At 49.6% G+C, this 21,318-nt stretch overlaps 1 protein-coding gene across 1 annotated transcript; it reads right to left on the reverse strand.

Annotated features, from left to right (window-relative positions):
* Positions 1 to 2,741: 2,741 nt before the first annotated feature.
* LOC129711452 (short-chain dehydrogenase/reductase 3-like) lies at positions 2,742 to 20,040 on the reverse strand. The gene is made up of 6 exons (XM_055659068.1): positions 19,762 to 20,040; positions 12,750 to 12,893; positions 10,706 to 10,825; positions 7,867 to 8,105; positions 6,474 to 6,599; positions 2,742 to 3,374 (listed from the first exon to the last, which is right to left on the reverse strand). Exons 1-6 carry the CDS (start codon positions 19,963 to 19,965, stop codon positions 3,290 to 3,292), a joined length of 918 nt encoding a protein of 305 aa, XP_055515043.1. The 5' UTR covers positions 19,966 to 20,040; the 3' UTR covers positions 2,742 to 3,289.
* Between the last annotated feature and the right edge of the window lie 1,278 nt (positions 20,041 to 21,318).

Genomic DNA, 21,318 nt, shown 5'->3' on the forward strand with positions numbered 1-21,318 from the left:
CTTAATACAATGATCTGAAATCAAAATCTTCAGTGATAATATCCTTCAATTCTAGCATAAAAGTAGCTGTGTACAAACGGTGGGACTGAGGGTTCCCTGTAGAATCACACAGGTACGCACTATGCTTGTGTGGTCTCTGGCAAATCCAATACTAAACAGCACGGTCGTGAACATTCCTGGCTAAAACACTTCACCAGAGTCAGAACTGTGTGTAGTTTATATTTACGTATAAACAGTCTCAGAACTCTGCAGCAAATGAGAGAGTTAACGGCCTGTCCCACTTGCGTGTCCTTGGCATGCAAGTGGGACAGGCCCTTTAAATGCTCATTCCCTTCTCTTCACCCACTTGCGATGACAGATAAACGCAGGTAGCTTTTTAACGGCACTACATTTGAGGTTTAATCAGGGTTGTGTCATCCTTCAGTTGGCTCATGTTGAATAGGTAAACAGAAGGGCTGCAGGTGAATGTGGAGTTCTGCCGTTGAGAACCTAACGACCTGGTGCAAAGACAACCACCTCTCCCTCCACGTCAGCAAGACAAAGAAGATAGTGATCGACTTCAGGAAGTGAAAGAGTGTACACACCCCAGTCTACATTTGACATGGTCAAAAGCTTCAAGATGCTCAGAATCAATACCACCAGCAACTTGTCCTGGACCCACAGAGAGTGGCGAGTTTGTGGAATTCTGTGCCTCAGAGGGCGGTGGAGGCAGGTTCTCTAGATGCTTTCAAGAGAGAGCTAGATAGGGCTCTTAAAAATCGCGGAGTCAGGGGATATGGGGAGAAGGCAGGAACGGGGTACTGATTGGGGATGATCAGATTGAATGGCGGTGCTGGCTCAAAGGGCCGAATGGCCTACACCTGCACCTATTGTCTATTGACCACCCATGTTGAAGAAGCAACCACAAAAGCTCTACTTCCATGCAAAATGTAGCATGTCCCCCAACAACCTTCATCATCCTCTACAGATGCGCTTCTAGAAAACATCTTATCCTGATCCATCACAGCCTGTATTGGGAATATCTCCATCCAAGACTGCAGGAAATCGCAGCGACTTGTGGACGCAGCCCAGACCCTCACACAAACCAACCTGCCTTCCATCGACTCCATCTACACCTCACGCTGCCTCGGCAAGGCCAGCAGCATCATCACGGACCAGTCACTCCCTCTTCTCCCCTCTCCCATCAGGCAAGAGATACAGAAGTTTGAAACCAGATTCAGGGTCAGTTTCTTCCCAGCTGTTATCAGGCAACTGAATAGTCCTTTCATCACCGAGATTGCAGTCCTGACCGACCATCGACCTCATTGGAGACCTTTGAACTACCTTCAATCGCACTTCAGTGTTTGCACTAAATCTTGTACTCTTTATCTTTGCCCTGTGGACGGCTCGATTGTATTTGTGTACACAGTCATTTTTTAAATGAATAGTACGCAAATAAAAACATGTCGCCGTATCATGACAATAAACTAAACTAGTGCTTGGCTGGTCTAGGTCAGAATCTTATCTAGTCCAGTAATGGAAACAAACAAGCTGTTGTAATCACTAACTACCTCACATAAACCCATCCCTTCTTGTTCTGTACTTTGTACAAAATCCAAAGCAAACCGTCACCTATCCATGTTCTCCACAGATGCTGCCTGACCCGCTTAGTTACTCCAGCACTCTGTGAAACGTCACCTATCCATGTTCTCTACAGATGCTGCCTGACCCGTTGAGTTACTCCAGCACTCTGTGAAACGTCACCTATCCATGTTCTCCACAGATGCTGCCTGACCCGCTGAGTTACTCCAGCACTTTGTTTTTAAAACATATTTCAGATGTTTGCCAAGGGGGGGGGGGGAAGTGGAACATAAGAATATCAGAACCATAACAGGATGCCAAAGGTCTAACTGCAAGATAAAAAGCAATTGGATAGGTGGACAGAGAAAACAATTTTCCTGCTTGGAAAATTCAGGAGAAAATCTAAAAACAGAAGGCAGGCCTCTGATGAAAAGGGTAGTGGATGTATGGAACAGCATCTAAAGTCAATTGCTAACTTCAAACTCGAGATGATAGATAATATCCTGAAGCACAGGCGCTTGGGGACAAAGTCGATGGAATAAAATCACACACTAGTCAGGACACAAATCTGGAAAGAGTGAATGTGGGAGAATCTAGGACTAAAGGCCACAGCCTCAGAATAAAAGGATGCATCTTTAGAACAGAGTTGGAGGAATTTCTTTAGCCAGAGGGTGGTGAATCTGTGGAATTCATTGCCACAGACTGGTGGTGGAGGCCAAGTCAAAGGATATTTTTAAGGTAGAGATAGATTCTTGATTAGTACAGGTGTCAGGGGGAGAAGGCAGGAGAATGGGGTTAGGAGGGAGAGACAGATCAGCCATGATTGAATGGCAGAATGGACTGAATGGCCTAATTTTGCTGCTATAGAAACATAGAAATTAGGTGCAGGAGTGGGCCATTCGGCCCTTCGAGCCTGCACTGCCATTCAATATGATCATGGCTGATCATCCAACTCAGTATCCTGTACCTGCCTTCTCTCCATACCCCCTGATCCCTTTAGCCACAAGGGCCACATCTAACTCCCTCTTAAATATAGCCACTGAACTGTGGCCTCAACTACCTTCTGTGGCAGAGAATTCCAGAGATTCACCATGCTCTGTGTATCACCTTATGACTGGAAGGACCAAGAGACCCCACACCCGTTCTTGGTGCAGAGTCAATCAGCACGTTAAGATTCCCAATCCAGTTTGTTATTTTCCGTTTTATTCATTCACTAAACTTGAAGAGATTTACAGCCAGGTGCAAATTAAGAGTTTAAATATTAAAATTTACAGCACGATTTAAAAACAAAAAGAAAAAAAAAAGGATAAATTGTCACTGGAATTCCCGTTGTCAGACAGAGCAACGGCAAGTGGAACCGCTCAAAAAGTCATCGGCAGGCGGTGAAGAATCACAGCGGTCGGTCGACACAACGAGCAGGTGCAGAAGCCACGCAGTTTTGCCGGTGAAGGGGTTTGGACGCTCCCAAATTATATTTAGAACGAAGACGCTCAACTCTCATGAAACAAGTCACGAGTTTTCTTGTCTGTTTGTCGTGCCTCGTCGGGAGTACACGGTTCACCCTGTCGCGAGGGGGCTGGGGGGCCGCCTGGTCCCAGTGGCGGTCTGAAGCTTTACGTTCTGCAAGGCCCGACAGGAAAATGCCAACGTCGCCTGCCACACACATCGCGCGAGAAGTTCATCTTCCAGCTTGGAGAGGGAGAGAGAGTCATGGATGTGCACCGGCCTCTCATGTCCGTCCTTTGAAGCTGTCCATGCACGCATAGCTGCCGGTAAACCTATAGATCTCTTCCAAGGCTGTGTGGGGGAGGATGCTGTAAGCAGAGGAAGGAAGGTCAGAACAATCCCATTTTGCTTTTTACAATATTTCTCAAAGCAGGAGGTAGACAAAAGTGCTGGAGAAACTCAGCGGGTGCAGCAGCATAGAAACATAGGAAATAGGTGCAGGAGTAGGCCATTCGGCCCTTCGAGCCTGCACCGCCATTCAATATGATCATGGCTGATCATCCAACTCAGTATCCTGTTCCTGCCTTCTCTCCATACCCCCTGATCCCTTTCTGAGGCTGTGGCCTTTAGTCCTAGATTCTCCCACATTCACTCTTTCCAGATTCGTGTCCTGACTCGTGTGTGATTTTATTCCCACAAGGGCCACATCTAACTCCCTCTTAAATATAGCCAATGAACTGGCCTCAACTACCTTCTGCGGGAGAGAATTCCACAGATTCACCACTCTCTGTGTGAAAAAAGTTTTCCTCATCTCGGTCCTAAAAGATTTCCCCTTTATCCTTAAACTGTGACCCCTTGTTCTGGACTTCCCCAACATCGGGAACAATCTTCCTGCAATCTAGCCTGTCCAACCCCTTAAGAATTTTGTACGTTTCTATAAGATCCCCCCTCAATCTTCTAAATTCTAGCGAGTACAAACCGAGTCTATCCAGTCTTTCTTCATATGAAAGTCCTGACATCCCAGGAATCAGTCTGGTGAACCTTCTCTGTACTCCCTCTATGGCATCTATGGAGCGAAGGAAATAGGCAACGTTTCGGGACGAAACCCGTAAGGGTTTCGGCCCGAAACGTTGCCTATTTCCTATAGTGGAGATTGTTCAACTCTTTGCATGGAGCGAAGGAAACATCGCGTATTTCCTTCGCTCCATAGATGCTGCTGCTCCAGCACTTTTGTCTACCTTCGATTTTCCAGCATCTGCAGTTCCTTCTTAAACAATTTCTCAAAGTGGACCGTCCCTTGTTAAAGTTATGTGAAGTGCGCCACCTCTCACGAGTTTGCCCTAACAGGCTCTGGATCCAGAAGACACAAAATGCTGGAGTCAGTAACTCAGCGGGAGAGGCAGCATCTCTGGACAGAAGGAAAGGGTGACATTTCAGGTTGAGATCCTGCTTCAGACCCGAAAGGTCACCTATTCCTTCTTTCCAGAGATGCTGCCCATCCTGCTGAGCTCCTCCAGCATTTTGTATCTATCTTCAGTGTAAAGCAGCATCCGCTACACACTTTGAATCCACCAGTTGGATATCCACAATACCTCGACATGATTTGTAAAGCCACCACACTAGATGGAGTCCTGCTCCACATCTCACACTTTCCTTCCAGAGCCTTATATAGGATTAGACACCTGGAGTATTGCGTACAGTTTTGGTCTCCCAATCTGAGGAAAGTCATTCTTGCCATAGAGGGAGTACAGAGAAGGTTCACCAGACTGATTCCTGGGATGTCAGGACTTTCATATGAAGAAAGACTGGATAGACTCGGCTTGTACTCGCTAGAATTTAGAAGGTTGAGGGGGGATCTTATAGAAACTTACAAAATTCTTAAGGGGTTGGACAGGCTAGATGCAGGAAGATTGTTCCCGATGTTGGGGAAGTCCAGAACATGGGGTCACAGTTTAAGGATAAGGGGGAAGTCTTTTAGGACTGAGATGAGAAAATCATTTTTTACACAGAAAGTGGTGAATCTGTGGAATTCTCTGCCACAGAAAGTAGTTAAGGCCAGTTCAATGGATATATTTATGAGGGAGTTAGATGTGGCCCTTGTGGCTAAAGGGATCAGCGGGTATGGAGAGAAGGCAGGTACGGGATACCGAGTTGGATGATCAGCCATGATCATATTGAATGGCGAATGGTGCAGGCTCGAAGGGCCGAATGGCCTCTACTCCTGCACCTATTTTCTATGTTTCTAGACATCAAACAAACCTTCTACTTGGTACTTTAATGCAATGGGTCATTTGATTAAACCGTTGGATAAATGGAAAACTCTCTCTGCCCTAGTTTGTTCTCTTGAAGAATGAGGTGGTGGTGGTGGATGTAAACAGATCATTGGCTCCAGGCATTCCAGTGGTCTATTCTAGATCCTTTATTACTTCCTGTCCACCCTTCACCGCCCAGCCATTAGGCCACAACTCCACAGATGGTCTGATATTTTACCACAAGGCTGTCTCTTCTGCTTGCCTGGACCAGTGTGTGGAGGTAAACATGGCCATGCCAGATCCAGTTGCACCCTGCAGTAGTTCTCAGGACAGCAGCATCCCTCACTGAAGGTCCATCAACACCTTCTCCAACTCACAATCTAGACTGAACCCTTCTCTGTGGACTTTGATACTCGGTTTCAATTTCCAGTGCACTCATCAATTGACCCATTCATAAAACAGTGAAGCATAAACTAGAGACCACATTCCCCACCAATTAAAGCTTTGCCGATTCCTCAGAGGCAGCTGAATTTCTGAGCGACTCTGGTCCGCTTTGGTCTGAAGCAAAACCGTGAGGATTGACAGAAAATATCATCGCACTCATTTCACTTGCGACCTTCACAGGCTCTTGGTGACGAAAGAACCCAGGCTACATCTCAGTGGGTGGCATGTAAAGGATACTGTCATTCCTTGGTCTGGAACCCAAGATAACATTGCCGTTCTTTCTCACAGAACAGATCTAAATAAGGGAGGCCGGTTTAATTCATCTAGCTGCATCCTTTCCCAAGTACGCTTTTTAAAATAAATTATATTTTATCGCAGAAGTACATTCCTTGATAAAATTAATTTAATTGAAGAATGGTCTCAACCCAAAACATCACCCATACCATTTCTCCAGAGACGCTGCCTGTCCTGCTGAGTTACTCCAGCACTTTGTGTCTATCTTCGGTGTAAACCAGCATCTGCAGTTCCTTCCTACACATATCAAATACATTTTCTCTTTGCCGAGTCAGAACCTTGCCTCCTTGACCCAGCTGTTAGATGTTATGAGAAGACAGACACAAAAAGCTGGAGTAACTCAGCAGGACAGGCCGCATCTCTGGAGAGAAGGGATGGGTGGCGTTTCGGGTCGAGACCCTTCTTCAGTTATGAGGTGGTCTTTGGGATGATGGCCTCGAGAGCACTGATTGGGGCAGGACCTCAAGCCCGGCTCACCTTTTCATGATGACAAGCAAGTGCATTGTCCACGGCAGCAGGAGGAGGGCTTGATTGGTCCGCACTGCTTCTACCGTCCGACGAGCCACCGTGTCGGGCTTCAGTGGTGGGAAGAGTTTTGGAAACCTGTCACAAAATCCAAGCAAAATCAGCATGCCACAGAATAGAACCGTGTACATACAGTTTAAACCCAAGACAGATGAACCCAACACTGAAAATAGAGACAAAATCCTCGAGTAACTCAGCGGGTCAGGCAGCATCCCTGGAGAAAAGCATTAGGTGACGTGTCAGTCTGAAGGGTCCCCACCTGATACATCACGAGGATGTTGCCAGGACTAGAGGGTGTGAGCTATAGGGAGAGGTTGAGTAGGCTGGGTCTCTATTCCATGGAGCATCGGAGGATGAGGGGTGATCTTATAGAGGTGTACATAATCATGAGTGGAATAGGACAGGTGGATGCACAGAGACTTTTACCCAGAGCAGGGGAATAGAAGACCAGAGGACATAGGTTCAAGGTGAAGGGGAAAAGATTTAGTAGCAATCCGAGGGGGTAACCTTTTCACACAGAGGATGGTGGGTGTATGGAACAAGATGCCAGAGGAAGTAGTTGAGGCTGGGACTATCCCATCGTTTAAGAAACAGTTGGACAGGTACATGGATAGGACAGGTTTGGAGGGATATAGACTAGCGTAGGCAAGTGGGACTAGAGTTGCTGGGACATTGTTGGCCGGTGAGGGCGAGTTGGGCCGAGGGACCTGCATCACTCTACGACGATCACCAATTCATTTTCACCACAGATGCTGCCTGACCCACTGAGCTACTCCAGCTTTTCATGTCTACCTTCGGTGCAAACCAGCATCTACAGTTCCCTCCTGCACAGAATAGATCAGGGAAGAGTTCAAAGCCAAGACCCGACGTTGGAACCCTCATCATCTAAGCTCACATTGGCATCCAACACACATGGATTATCTACAGTGGGAATTAAGGACAAAGGATAAAATGTCGGTCGGCTGGGACAGAAGTGGCCTGTTTCTGGCCACCACTGACCATGAGGTTGGAGCAGCTTTAGGGAAGCCTCCTCACTACTGGGAGTTTAGTGTTTGTTGGTTTTAGTTTAGAGATATAGCACGGAAACAGGCCCTTCGGCCCACAGCGTCCATGCCGACCAACGATCCTCTATCTTACACACGCGGGGGATGTTACAATTTTACCAAAGCCAATTAATCTACAAACCTGTACGTCTTTGGAGAGTGGGAGAAAACCAGAGCACCCGGAGAAAACCCACCCAGGTCACGGGGAGAACGTGCAAACTCCGTACAGACAGCGCCCGTAGTCGGGATCGAACCCGGGTCTCCGGCGCTGTGCCACCCCACATATTGTCCCAGAGACTGACCTGGTCTTCATGCCGTGGAACATTTCAGTGCTGGTGTGGAACGGGAGAACAGTGGTGGCATTGACCCCTGGGCAGTCGAGGAGCCCCAACGTCAGGCTCTCCATGAAGGCGAAGGAGGAGGATTTGGAGGTGCAGTAATCGATGGCGCCAGGAATGGCAGACAGAGCCAGCACGGAGTTCATGCACACTATGTGTCCGTGCTGCAGTTCCAGCATCCGTGGCAGGAAGGCTTTTGTTGTCTGTGGGAGTGAGAGGACAACAGAATCATCAGACGACAACATCATCATCAGCAAAGCAAAGGGATGGAGACCATGTTCAGGATTGTCATCGATCCCATCTCCACCACACCTTCATATTCAGGGACAGTTTCTTCCCAACTATTATCAGGCAACTGAACCATCCTATCACCAACTAGAGAGCAGTGCTGAACTACTATCTACCTCACAGGAGACCCTCAGACTATCTTCAATCAGTCTGAAGAAGGGTCTCGACCCAAAATGTCACCCATTCCTTCGAAGAAGGGTCTCGACCCGAAACGTCACCTATTCCTTCGCTCCATAGATGCTGCTTCACCCGCTGAGTTTCTCCAGCATTTTTGCCTACCTTCGATTTTTCCAGCATCTGCAGTTCCTTCTTAAACATTCAACCAGACTTTACTGGCTTTACCTTGCACTAAACATTATTCCTTATCCTGTATCTGTACACTGTGGATGGCTAGATTGTAATCATGTATTGTCTTTCTGCTGACTGGTTAGCGCTCAACAACAGCTTTAGTTTATAGTCAGGTGGTACCTCAGCAAACTAAACTCAACCACAATGCCCAACCTCAGGTAGTCCCATTTACCTGCCTTTTCCCACGTTCCTCCACCTACCTGTCCAAACGTGTTTTCGATGTTGTACACACCTCAACTTCCCCGGCAAATGGTTGCACGTATGCACCCTCTGTGTGAAAACATTGCCCCCTCAGGCTCCTATTATCTTTCCTATCTCATTGTAAATCTATGTGCAGTTTAAGTTGGCACATATATGGTGGGCCGAAGGGCCTGTTGCTATGCTCTGCTGTTCAATGCTCTATCCTAATTTTTGCTAAAATCTTTGGTGATGATCTTTACCTCCAGTTCTGATTTGTGTGCCAGCTCTTGCAGCGGTAGAGTTGCTGCCTCACAGCGCCAGAGTCCCGGGTTCGATCCCGACTACAGGTGCTGTCTGTACGGAGTTTTCTCCGGGTGCTCCGGTTTCCTCCCACATCCCAAAAGACACGCGGACCTGTGAGTTGATCGGCCCTCTGTAAATTGCCCCTTGTGTCAGGAGTGGGATAAGGTACAAGTGTGAACGGGTGATCGATGGGTGATGTGGGCTGAAGGACCTGTGTGTGTTCATGTTGTGTCGTTGAACTAACATGAGAGTCGACTGTACCACGTATACAGGTGGGAGAAACAACACAACACAACCTTATTTATCCCAGGATCTGCCAACAGTCATCAAAATACATGAAACGTGGAATTAAATTGACCAGTGGAAAGGGTTGGAGGATGTGCAGAGAATGAGGAGGGGGTCAGTCTCAGTCTCAGTCTACCCCACGACAGAAGGGGGAGGGGTTGTACAGTTTGATAGCCGTAGGGAAGAAGGCTCTCCTGTGGCGTTCTGTGCTGCATCTTGGTGGAACCAGTCTGTTGCTGAAGGTGCTCCTCAGGTTGACCAGTGTGTGTGTGTGTGTGTGTGTGTGTGTCACGGAGGGGGTGAGCTGTATTGTCCAGAATGCTGGATATAATATACGCTGAGCTTGCGTGCATCAACTTTAAAGTTGGAAACTGGCCAGATAGCAGGATTTGGAAACGTCGGGGGGGGGGGGGGGGGGGGGGGGGGGGGGGGGGGGGGGGGGGGGGGGGGGGGGGGGTGAATTTTCAAATGAAGTGAAGAAACATTATATTGCACTTCAACAGATTTTCGACTGTCTCACCCAAACACATTATGTCGAAGTGTGGTCACCATCTTGTTGCCAAACACAACAAAGGCTTATCACAATACAGCAATGAAGACAGATGGGCTGCCAGCCCGGCCTTGGCAAGTAAATGTTGGCCAGGAAACCGTCAAATAGGAACCACTTTCTTCAAAATTTGCTTGTGGGTCGTTTAATGCAACACTTGTATGTTGGTGTGTGATGCAGAGCAGTGCGTGTTCCTGGGAACTGCGTAAGTGTTTAAGAAGGAACTGTGCAGATGCTGGAAAATCGAAGGTAGACAAAAGTGCTGGAGAAACTCAGCGGGTGCAGCAGCATCTGTGGAGCGAAGGAAATAGGCAACGTTGCCTTCGCTCCATGCAAAGAGTTGAACAATCTCCACTATAGGAAATAGGCAACGTTTCGGGCCGAAACCCTTCCGGGTTTCAGCCCGAAACGTTGCCCATTTCCTTCGCTCCACATAGATGCTGCTGCACCCGCTGAGTTTCTCCAGCACTTTTGTCTACGTCAGTCAGTGTAAGGTTTAGTCAGAGATACAGCACAGAAACAGGCCCTTCAGCCCAGAGTCTGCTCCGCCCAGCAATGCCTGTACATTAACACTAAACACACTGGGGGCAATTTACAATTTTATCAAAGCCAGTTAACCTACAAACCTGAACGACTTTGGAGTGTGGGAGGGAACCAGAGCACCCGGAGAAAACCCACGCAGGTCACGGGGAGAACGTACAAACACCGTACAGACAGCACCCGTAGTCAGGATCGAACCAGGGTCTCTGGCGCTGCGAGGCAGCAACTCTACCGAGCCGCCCTGTGTGGCATGAACAGAAAGGCTGGATGTGTTGGTGGTGATTGGGGAGATAGTGAGAGGCGTGTACTGACCCAGAACTGGCCCAGCGTGTTGATGTGCTGGGACTTGAGGAGAGCATCATCGTCACTGTCCATGAGAGTCTTCCCATGGACCACTGCGGCATTGTTCACCAGGATAGTCACGTCTCCCACCTACACACAAACACAAACACTGGTCACAAACCTCGCCCTCCAGTTTAAATACACAGAGTCAAGTCACTTTCATTTCTATAGCACATTTAAAAAACAACTCTCGTTGGCCAAAGTGCTTTACATTGGTGGAGGTACTAACGTTATACAACAGTGGTTCATAGATTAAGTACTTACATAAATACACACATATAGCCCTCACTCAGAGGACATCTGGAGGCTTGAGAGTAAAGATGAGTTTTAGTCTCGACTTGATGGAGGGGGCAGTTCTGATGGGAAGAGGGATGCTGTTCCACAGTCCAACTCACATTCACTCAGAAGATCAGTTTAGTTTATTGTCACATGTACCGAGGTACAGTGAAAAGCTTTTGTCCCGTGCTATCCAGTCAGTAGAAAGTCAATACAAGATTCCAATTGATCCATTTACAGTGTACAGATACATGACAGGGGAATAACGTTTAGTGCAAGGTAAAGCCAGCAGAGTCCAGTCAAAGACAGCCAGAGGGTCACCAAAGAGGCAGATAGTAGTTCAGCACTGCTCTCTAGTTGGTGATAGGATGGTTCAGTTGCCTGATAACAGCTGGGAAGAAACTGCCCCTGAATCTGGAGGTGCGCGTTTGTTTTCACATTTCTGTACCTTTTGCACGATGGGAGAGGGGAGAAGAGGGAGTGGCCAGGGTGTGCGACTGGTCCTTGTTGATGCTGCTGGCCTTGCCGAGGCAGCGTGAGGTGTAGATGGAGTCAATGGAAGGGAGGTTGGTTTGTGTGATGGGATGGAATCCCCAGTGGGTCACTTGCTACCAGAGAGAGAAAAGTAACGTGGGGCATCGGTTAAAAGTTGCTTTAAATATTTTGTGGGAGGGGAAACATAGCAGCCACGCTGTGCCAGGCAGCTCAACGATTCTACCACAACTAGAGAACACTATCCACTTCATTGGAGACCCTCGGACTATCTTTGATTGGACGGGACTGGCCTTACCTTGCACTAAACATTATTCCCTTGATCATGTCAGATTCAGATTCAGATTCAATTTTAATTGTCATTGTCAGTGTACAGTACAGAGACAACGAAATGCATTTAGCATCTCCCTGGAAGAGCGACATAGCAAATGATTTGAATAAATAATAATAAGTGTCCGGGGGGGGGGGTGGTGATTGGCAGTCACCGAGGTACGTTATTGAGTAGAGTGACAGCCGCCGGGAAGAAGCTGTTCCTCGAGCTTGTTGATAAACCTCCTCCTCATTCCCCACGTCACAGACACAGATCATATATCTGTACACTGTGGACGGCTTAATTACAATCATGGACTATCTGGCTGGTTAGTGTCCAACATAAAGCTCTTCACTGGACCTCGGCAATAAACTAAACTAATCACAGTGAGTGATCCAGGAAAATTCTCTTAACGGTTAAAAACTGGCTGAAATCCACCAGTTCAGGCAGAGTGGACCTCTTGTTAAATGGTTCCTATTAGAACTGTGTCATAATGCAAAATAAGGTGCTGGAGTAACTCAGCGGGTCAGGCAGCATTTGTGATGGGGATGTTTAGGGTCAGGAAATTGCCATCCCAGATTTGCTTGCAGCCAGAGCTTAGTTTAGTTTAGAGAGACAGTGCGTAAACAGGCCCTCCAGCCCATGCCGGCTAGTGATCCATGTACACTAGCTGCACACACACTAGGGACAATGTACATTTACACCAAGCCAATTAACCTACAAACCTGTACATCTTTGGAGTGTGGGAGGAAACTAGAGCACCCGTGTTGCCACGGGGAGAACGTACAAACTCTGTACAGACAGCACCCGTAGTCAGGATCAAACCCGGGTCTCTGGCGCTGTGAGGCAGCAACTCTACTGCTGTGCCACCGGGAGTTGCCCACTTGTGCATTGATGAGGGATGGATGATCCGCGTGGTTGCGAGAGTGGACTCACCTTCTCCCGTACGGCTTTAGCTTGTTGATAAACCTCTTCCTTATTCCCCACGTCACAGACAAAGTAGTGGCACTCCACTCCCAGGCTGCGGATCTCCTCACAAGATTCCTTCAGGCACTTCTCTGTCCGTCCCCAGATAATGATCTGCAAAAGAGGTGGCAGTCACAAAACAGGATGTGTCGACCCGAGGCCTCGCCCATTCCTTCTCTCCAGAGATGCTGCTTGACCCGCTGAGTTACTCCAGCCATTTGTGTCTATCTGCGTGTAGATTGCTCTTGCCATTGCTCCTTTACACACAGTGTCTCATGGCCTATGTGCATGTGAACAACCTTGCATTGGCTTCGACTAGCTGCCCCTGGTGGCGATGAGCACAGGGGAGAAAGGAAAACACAGATGGGACATTTCTAGATAACATTCTGTGTCACAAACTCAACATTCACCTCCACAAAGCTCAGCTCGGACTATCTTTGATCGGACTTTACCTTGTACTAAACGTCATTCCCTTTATCCTGTATCTGCACACTGTCAACGGTTCGATTGTAATCATGTATTGTCTTTCCGCTGACTGGTTAGCCCCCAACAAAAGCTTTTCACGGTACCTCAGTACACGTGACAATAAACTAAACGCAATAAACTCAACATGTATCATCTTTATGTTTCTAGGAAAGGTAATGTTTTTTATAAAATCCATCACGAGTAAATCAGCACCGTACAAATACCAGAACTTGAATCTTAATATATTTAGTCTGAATCAGTCAGCAGAAAGACAATACATGATTACAATCAAGCCATATACAGTGTATAGATGATACATGATAATGGAGTAACATTTAGTGCAAGGTAAAGCCAGCAAAGTCCGAGGGTCACCAATAGGGTAGATAGTAGTTCAGCACTGCTCTCTTATTGAGGTTAGCTTTGTTCCAACCCCCTTCCTCCAGAAACTGCAGCACACGTTCACTCCTGAAGATGCTCTCACCCACTCTGGAGTCAAGATCAATGGAATAACCTCAACCAACCAAGTTCCTCTGTTAGCCTCACTCTATCATCATCCAAGACTCTCTAGACTATTGCAGCGATTGGACTTGTAATGGGATGATTAAAGTGATGGGGGGGGGGAATGGATTGGGGGGGGGGGGGGGGGTGAGGAATGGATGGGGGGGGGGGGGGGTTGGGTAGTCACCAAGCTGAGTGTGGGCTAACGCTCCATAAGGCAGGGAGAGATGGGCCAATGTTATGTAGCATCAATCAGTGCAGAATGGAGGCAGCGTGGTCGACACTAAGAGCTCTTCAAGGCGATAACTTCCCTTTTGTCCGTGGGCCAGTTAGCAATCTCAGCCCGTTAACCCCTTCAATGCAAAACTCTTCTAATTATTTAGAAATCCAGTTTTATTACTTAATTAAAGACAGTCCAAATTCAGCTGAAGATAAGACACAAAATGCTGGAGTGACTCAACATCTCGGGCGATATTTCTGAAGAAGGGTCTCGACCCAAAACATCACTCCTTCTCTCCAGAGATTTTGCCCGTCCCACTGAGTTACTCCAGCTTTTTGTGTCTACCGCACTAATTGGAACTCAAGAGGCATCGTGATACAAGGAATTATTGAAGGGAAATAGCCCAGAAGAGCAAGACAGTGCCCATGGGTCGTCAGGCAGCATCTGCGGAGAAGGAGGTGAACAAGCGCTGCTTTGTTGCAAAGCCTTATTTAGTGTGATTGGCTGTGATCCAGTAAATGACTAAACTAGCTGTGTATGTATGCCGCAGGAAGGGAATTAAATGATCAGATATTAGTCATCACAACCATGTTAGGGTCAAGTAGAGGACACCTCTACCAGTTAGACAGCTTTCAGTCTCTCCTCTACTGGCCCACCTCACTCTCTAATACTGGACAGGCAGAGGCTTAGAACAATGGGCAGAGACTAAACAGGTTCAATGTTCATAAGTCAAAGCAGTATCAGTAGGCCATTTGGCCCATCAAGTCTAATCCTCCATTAAATCATGGCTGATCTATCTTTCACTCTCAACCACTTTCCCCGTAACCCCCGACATCAGGTGCTACCCAGAAACAGTAGCTACGTTTCATTTGCAATTTACTAAAGAGAACTAGATTTAAAAAACCGATATAAACCACTTTGGGCGGCACGGTGGTGCAGCGGTAGAGTTGCTGCCTCACAGCGCCAGAGACTCGGGGTTGATCCCGACTACGTGTGCTGTCTGTACGGAGTTTGTACCTTCTCCCCATCTATTAGCCAAATTGGCACTACAAGCTGAAGATCGACACAAAATGCTGGAGGAACTCAGCGGGACAGGCAGCATCTGTGGAGAGAAGGAATGAGCTGTCCTGGTGGAGTTCTCCCTCTGGTCTCCGAGCTGTTTAGGCAGGGGTCTGCATTACTAGTTCACCACCCTCACCCCCACAGCCAGACTGAAGACCCCCTGGAGCACTTTGCTCTCTCACCAAGCCTCTATCTCCAGAACCCACGGTACAAGCACTCGTGATATCTGACAGTCACCAGAATGCAGCAGCAGTTGCCAACTTGGCTCAGTTCAAGTTTATTTACGGAGGGTCTCGTAATGTGAATAACTTGTCATAAACATCTAACTGTCCACGATAAGAGTGAATGGTGTGAAATTGTAAATCTCTGGGCTGTAAACATCTCAGCACCCCACCTCCTCTCACCCGACCCCCCCAGTCCCCTGCCCCCCACCCACACCGCCCACCCACCCTGCCCCCCCCACACCCCCACCTCCTCTCACCCGACCCCCCCAGTCCCCTGCTCCCCCTCCACACTACACACCCACACTGCCCCCACCCCACACACTGTCCCCCCACCCACACTACACACACCCCCCACCCCCCACACCCACACACCGGACACACATTTCCTCTCCCGTGGTAAACAAGATTAAGGACATCAACAGCGCTGGGTGACCTGGTGCTGAACCCGACACTGTGACTAAACTGCAAGGTGTTGCTGCCCCTCCTCCTGAGGAAGTCTGAAGCCTTTGTGTTAGAGGGGGAGGGGGAATAGAGGGGAGGGGGGTAGAGGGGGGTGGGGGCGAATGGACAGAAGGAGCGAGAGTGTATAGAGAGAGAAAGAGAGTGATGAGATGGGGCAGGTCAAGACCGTACTCGACTGTGTGGAGCAGCGGGTAGAGCTGCTGCCTCACAGCGCCAGAGTCCCGGGGTCAATCTAGATCGTCGGTGCTGCCTATGTGGAGTTTGCACGTTCTCCCTGTGACCATGTAGAATTCCTCCGGGTGCTCCGGTTTCCTCCCACATCCCAAAGACGTGTGGGCTTGTAGGTTAATTTGCCTCTCTGTAAATTGCCCCCCAGTGTGTCAGGAGTGGGTGATCGCTGGTCAGCATGGACTCGGTGGGCCGAAGGGCCTGTTTCCTTGCTGGCCAAATAACTGCTGTGTTAACGCCACAAGTTCGGAGCCAAGGAAAATAAATGAGGTGATAATGACTGTGGATTGCTGGTTGGTCTGTCGGGGGGGGGGGGGGGGGGGGGTCCACTCCGTATTAAAGGCCACAATGGGGGGGGTGTAGGGAGCAGGCAGCTGCTGCAATATCATCTCCAGAAAAAAGTGCAGTCAAAATACTATCTGTTTATATTTATTAAAGAGGAGAATTTATCGAGAAGCGAGCAGTTCCCTGCCAAGGGAGCATTGTTCCAACTCCAGACTCCACAAGCTGTTCCTTCAGCTGTGCACCTACAGGTTCCACTGCCAACTTGGTGGCACAGCGGTAGAGTTGCTGCCTCACAGCGCCAGAGACACGGGTTCGATTCTGACTATGGGTGCTGTCTGTACGGAGTTTGCACGTTCTCCCCGTGACCTGCGTGGGTTTCCTCCTACAGGTTTGTAGGTTGCAGAAATGCTGGTTTAAACTGAAGATAGACACGGAATGTTGGAGTAACTCAGCGGGACAGGCAGCATCTCTGGATCCAAAGATGCTGCCTGTCCCACCCACTCTGTGTCTATCTCAGGTCAATTGTAAATTGCCCCTCGTGCTTGTGTACGGGGAACACTTCAACCAAGTGGTCAATTGACATATGGTAAAAAAAAATGGAAATTGTTCCTTGTGTGTGGGATAATGCTTGTGTACGGGGCAAGCAATCGCTGGTCCACCTGGACTCAGTGGGCCAAAGGGCCCCTGGTTCCACCATGTATCCAGACAGCTTGCTATCTTTATCCACCATCTTCCTCACTGGAGACCTTTAAACTATCGTTAATCAGACGTTATCTTGCACTAGGATGTTATTCCCTTTTATCGAGCATCAGGACCAATTGTAATCACGTATGGTCTTTTCGCTAACTGGACAGCGCTCGGCAAAGGTGCTTCTCATCGAGCACGTACACGCAACACGTGACAATAATCTAAAGTCAGTCCTTAACCCCTAGTGAGAGGGAGACAGTGGAGTCAATAGACAAATAGGTGCAGAAGTAGGCCATTCGGCCCTTCGAGCCAGCACCGCCATTCAATATGATCATGGCTGATCATCCCCAATCAGTACCCCGTTCCTGCCTTCTCCCCACATCCCCTGACTGCTATTTTTAAGAGCCCTATCTAGCTCTCTCTTGAAAGCATCCGGAGAACCTGCCTCCACCGCCATCTGAGGCAGAGAATTCCACAGACTCGCCACTCTCTGTGAGAGAAAGTGTTTCTCCGTCTCCGTTCTAAATGGCTTACTCCTTATTCTTAAACTGTGTGGCCCCTGGTTCTGGACTCCCCCAACATCAAGACCATGTTGTTCGAGAAGGAAGAGAGAACCACAGGGATTGTATTGAATACTTTGTGGGGGTGGAGAGGAACAGACCAGGCTTCTGCTACTGCTGAATCTATATCCATATCTAATGTGATGTGGATGGGAGACCAAGTCAATGGATATTTTTAAGGCAGAGATAGATAGATTCTTGATTGTGTATTGTGTGCAAAAGACTAGACAAGACTAAGGAGTTAGTGGTGGACTTCAGGAGGAGAGGAACATTCCTGTCCACATCAATGGTGTAGATGTGTAGAGCCACATGTTGAAGAAACTGCAGATGCCGGTTTACACTGAAGATCGGCACAAAAAACTGGAGTAACTCAGCGGGACAAGCGGCATCTCTGGGGAGAAGGGATGGGCAACGTATCGGGTCGAGACCCTTCTTCAGGTTTGTATCTTCTTTGGATGTCACGTCTAGAGACGAGACACAGCCAGGTTGCCCCCCCCCCGCACCTTGGCCAAGTCCAGGGAAAGATCCCAGTCTCAGGGATTCAAGGCCAGACTGCACGCCCTTAGACCAGGGGTGGAACCTCCCATGGAGGCACCAGGTGATGAGGCGATGGCAACAGCTGTAGATGATGCAAAGTCCCTTTAAACCGGCCACTGACAGTCCCGCTCGCTCGACAAATATTACTCACTGCGCTAATTATTACTATTCTTTTTCTTTAAAAAGCAATAAACCTTGACCTTCACAACATGGGCATTTTGTTCAGTTTGCCTTCAATGAATATAATGTTCAAATTCAGACTTAAATCATTACTTGTGCAAGGAGGAACTGCAGATGCAGGTTTACACCGAAGATAAAACATAGAAAGCTGGAGTAACGTGGGACCCAGTTCAATCCTGACAAGGGTTGCTGTCTGTGTGGAGTTTGCATGTGGTCTCTGTGACCTGCCAGATGCTGTGTTGTGATATTCTGAGAATATGTGGGGTTGGCAGGGAGGGAAAGGGGATCATTCTGTGACTCAATGGGCTGCAGTGGTTGTAAAGAGACCTGGGCTGTCAGGAGAGGGGGGGGGGGGGGAGGAAGAGGGGGGAGGAAGAGGGGGGAGGAAGAGGGGGGGAGAGGGAAGATGGAGAGGAGGAGTGAGAGAGGGAGGAGGGGGAGTTCAGGGGGGGATAGGTAGGGGGGAGGAGTGGGGGGGGGGAGAGAAGAGGGCGGCTTCCGCTGGGGTTGGGGGGGGTGGGGAGGAAGGGTGGGTGGTGTTGTGCGAGGGAGGAGGGGGGTAGGTTTGGGGGGAGAGAGGGAAACAGAATGGGAGGGAGGGATATATGGAGATTACGGGAATGGGAACACTGCCAAACCCCCCTTAGAGTGGGGGGGGAGCGTGCAGGATCATAGGGAGAGGGGGGGGTGTGAGGGGGGGGGAAGGAGATGGAGGGGGAGGGGAGGAAACTGGGGGAAGGGAGGGGAGGGGGGAGTGGGGGGAGAGGAGGGAGGGGGGGGGAGGGAAGGAGAGGGGGTAGGGTAGGGAGGGGGGGGGAGTGGGGGTATTTGTACAGGTTTAAGGCGGTGTTTGTGGAGTTTTTTCCCCATGGGGAGAGTGGAGATCCCTATTTTGTTTATTTTTTTATTTTAAATTTTTTTTTTTTTTGTATTTGAGAGGAGGGGGGGGAGAGAAGTATCCTTTCGGGGGGGGGGGGAGAAAATTTCCTTCCTTTGTTTTTTTTCCCACAGCAGCGCGCTTTCATTTCAGGGGGGGGGGGAGAGAGATTAGAGGGGGGGGGGGGGGGGGGGGGGTAAGAGTTTTTTGCACGAGTATAGAGGGGGGAGAGAGAAACCCCCCTGAGAGGGCATCACATTGCCCCGATGCAGCCAGCAGCGACTGCACTCAATGCAATACACCAGGGCTGGCACCAGTAAACGTCTGCGATCAGATAGATTCCAAGCGGCTGGTGAGTGAGTGGAGATTAAAGTGAGCACAAGCGGTTCGGCTCCAGACCCGCAGACCCCACCGCCACACACTGCCCCCCTTCTACTTCATTTATAAAACAGAGCGTGCACCCACCCGCCAGCAGAATTAATGCAAGAAAAAAAAAACTAATACAAAAATTAAATCCAAATGCAAAATAAAAACGAAAAAAGTGCAAAATTAAAAAAATTCAATTGCAAAAAAACTGAATTAAATTAAAATGCAAAACTAGAAACCAAGACGGGCAATGTGTTGAGGCAGCGGTTCGTTGCTCTGGTGATTTCTGCCCGTCTCCAGGACGCCACAAGCTACAGTTTCAGACACTCACCTTCCTCGCTCCCTGCCGGGCGAACTCCGCTGCCAGGTAGCGGCCGATGCCTCTGCCGCCGCCGGTGACGAGCACTGTATCCCGGCGTAGATCTGCGGGTCGGGTCGGGAGGAGCAGGCGGACAGTGGCGGCCAACACGGCCAGTAACAACCGCAGCGGCAACAGCAGCAACAACGACGCCACGTCCCTCCACTCCACCCCCATGTTGAGCCCCAAATATATACACCCGCAAAATGTAACTGTGGCTGCGGGAGCCGCTAAACCCCCAACTCCCCTCCCCTCGCTCCCTCTCTCCCTCCTTCCTTCTCTCCTTCCTTCTCTCCCTCTCCTTTTCCCCCCCCCTCCTTCTCTCCCTCCCTCTTCTCCTCTCCTTCCTCTCTCTCCCTTCCTTCTCATCCCCCTCTCCTTCTCTCTCCTTCCCCCCTCCTCCCTCTCTCTCCTTCTCTTCTTCCTCTCCCTCCTCCCCCTCCTCTCCTCCCATCCTTCTCTCCCTCTCCTTCCTTCCTTCTCTCCCTCTCCTTCCTTCTCTCCCTCCTTCCTTCTCTCCCTCTCCTTCTCCCTCTCCTTCCTTCCCTCCCTCCTTCTCTCCCTCCTTCTCTCCCTCTCCTTCTCTCCTCCCTTCCTTCTTCTCTCCTCCCCTTCTTCCCCCCTCTCCCCTCTCCCTCTCTCCCCTCTCCTCTTCCCCCCTCTTCCCCGCTAACACTCAAAGTTTGTGCAGCTCCAACTCCCTCTCTCCTTCCTTCACTCACAGCCCATTCCCCAGCAGCGACGCTTTCATTCAGGGTAGTTGTCTCTGTGCAGTTGTTGTCCGGGATCACACAGAGGTTAATGGTTCCAAGCCAGTTCGCCCGAGGAAAGAATACACATGATTTTTTTTAAGGAAACCTGTATTGAAGGAAGCGCTCGTTAGCGAGTGAGTGAGTGAATGCTTGTGTGTGTGTGTGTGTGTGTTGGTGGAGGCGGCTGGGCTTTTATACAGCGGCTCCATTAATCCTGATTGACGAGTTTTAAGTGTCGGGAGGGAGGTGTGTGAGTGCGTGCGTCAGCTCACACCCCCCCCAACCCCCCTGGAGAGAGGCAACCCTCACCGACCTCTGCCTGCTGCCTCTGTCCTCTCTCCCCCTCCCTCTCCCCCCCCACTCTCCCCCCTTTTCTCCTCCTCCTCCCTCCCTCTCTCCCCCCTCTCCTCTCCCCCTCCTCTCCCTCCTCGCCCCCTCCCTCTCTTCCCACCCACCCCCTCTGCCCCCTTCTCTCCATCCCCCTCTCTCTTCCCCCTCTCTCCTCTCTCCCCCTTCCTCTCCCCCCTCCCTCTCTCCCCCTCTCTCCTCCCCCTCCCTCTCCCCCTCCCTCCCCCTCTCCCTCTCCCCCTCTCTCTCCCCCCCCTTCCCCACCCCCTCTGCCCCCTTCTTTCCATCCCCCTCTCCCCTCCTGTCTCTCCATCTCACACCCTCCAACACTCTCCCCATCTCCCACCTTGCCACCATTCTCCCATCCCCTCCTATCCCTCTCCAACCTCCCTTTCCCCCCTCCACCCATCTCCCTAACCCTCTCCTTCCC

Source organism: Leucoraja erinacea, chromosome 30 (genome assembly GCF_028641065.1).
Source record: "Leucoraja erinacea ecotype New England chromosome 30, Leri_hhj_1, whole genome shotgun sequence".
NCBI classification, from domain to species: Eukaryota; Metazoa; Chordata; class Chondrichthyes; order Rajiformes; family Rajidae; genus Leucoraja; species Leucoraja erinaceus.

What these genes read in the sequence shown, in the direction of transcription:
- LOC129711452 (XM_055659068.1), bottom strand. Translation starts at nt 19,965, where the DNA reads ATGGGGGTGGAGTGGAGGGACGTGGCGTCGTTGTTGCTGCTGTTGCCG. An exon ending in CCCGGCAGGGAGCGAGGAAG is followed by an intron (nt 12,894 to 19,761) that starts GTGAGTGTCTGA and finishes CCTCTTTTGCAG; the next exon opens with ATCATTATCTGGGGACGGAC. An exon ending in ACACGCTGGGCCAGTTCTGG is followed by an intron (nt 8,106 to 10,705) that starts GTCAGTACACGC and finishes TCACTCCCACAG; the next exon opens with ACAACAAAAGCCTTCCTGCC.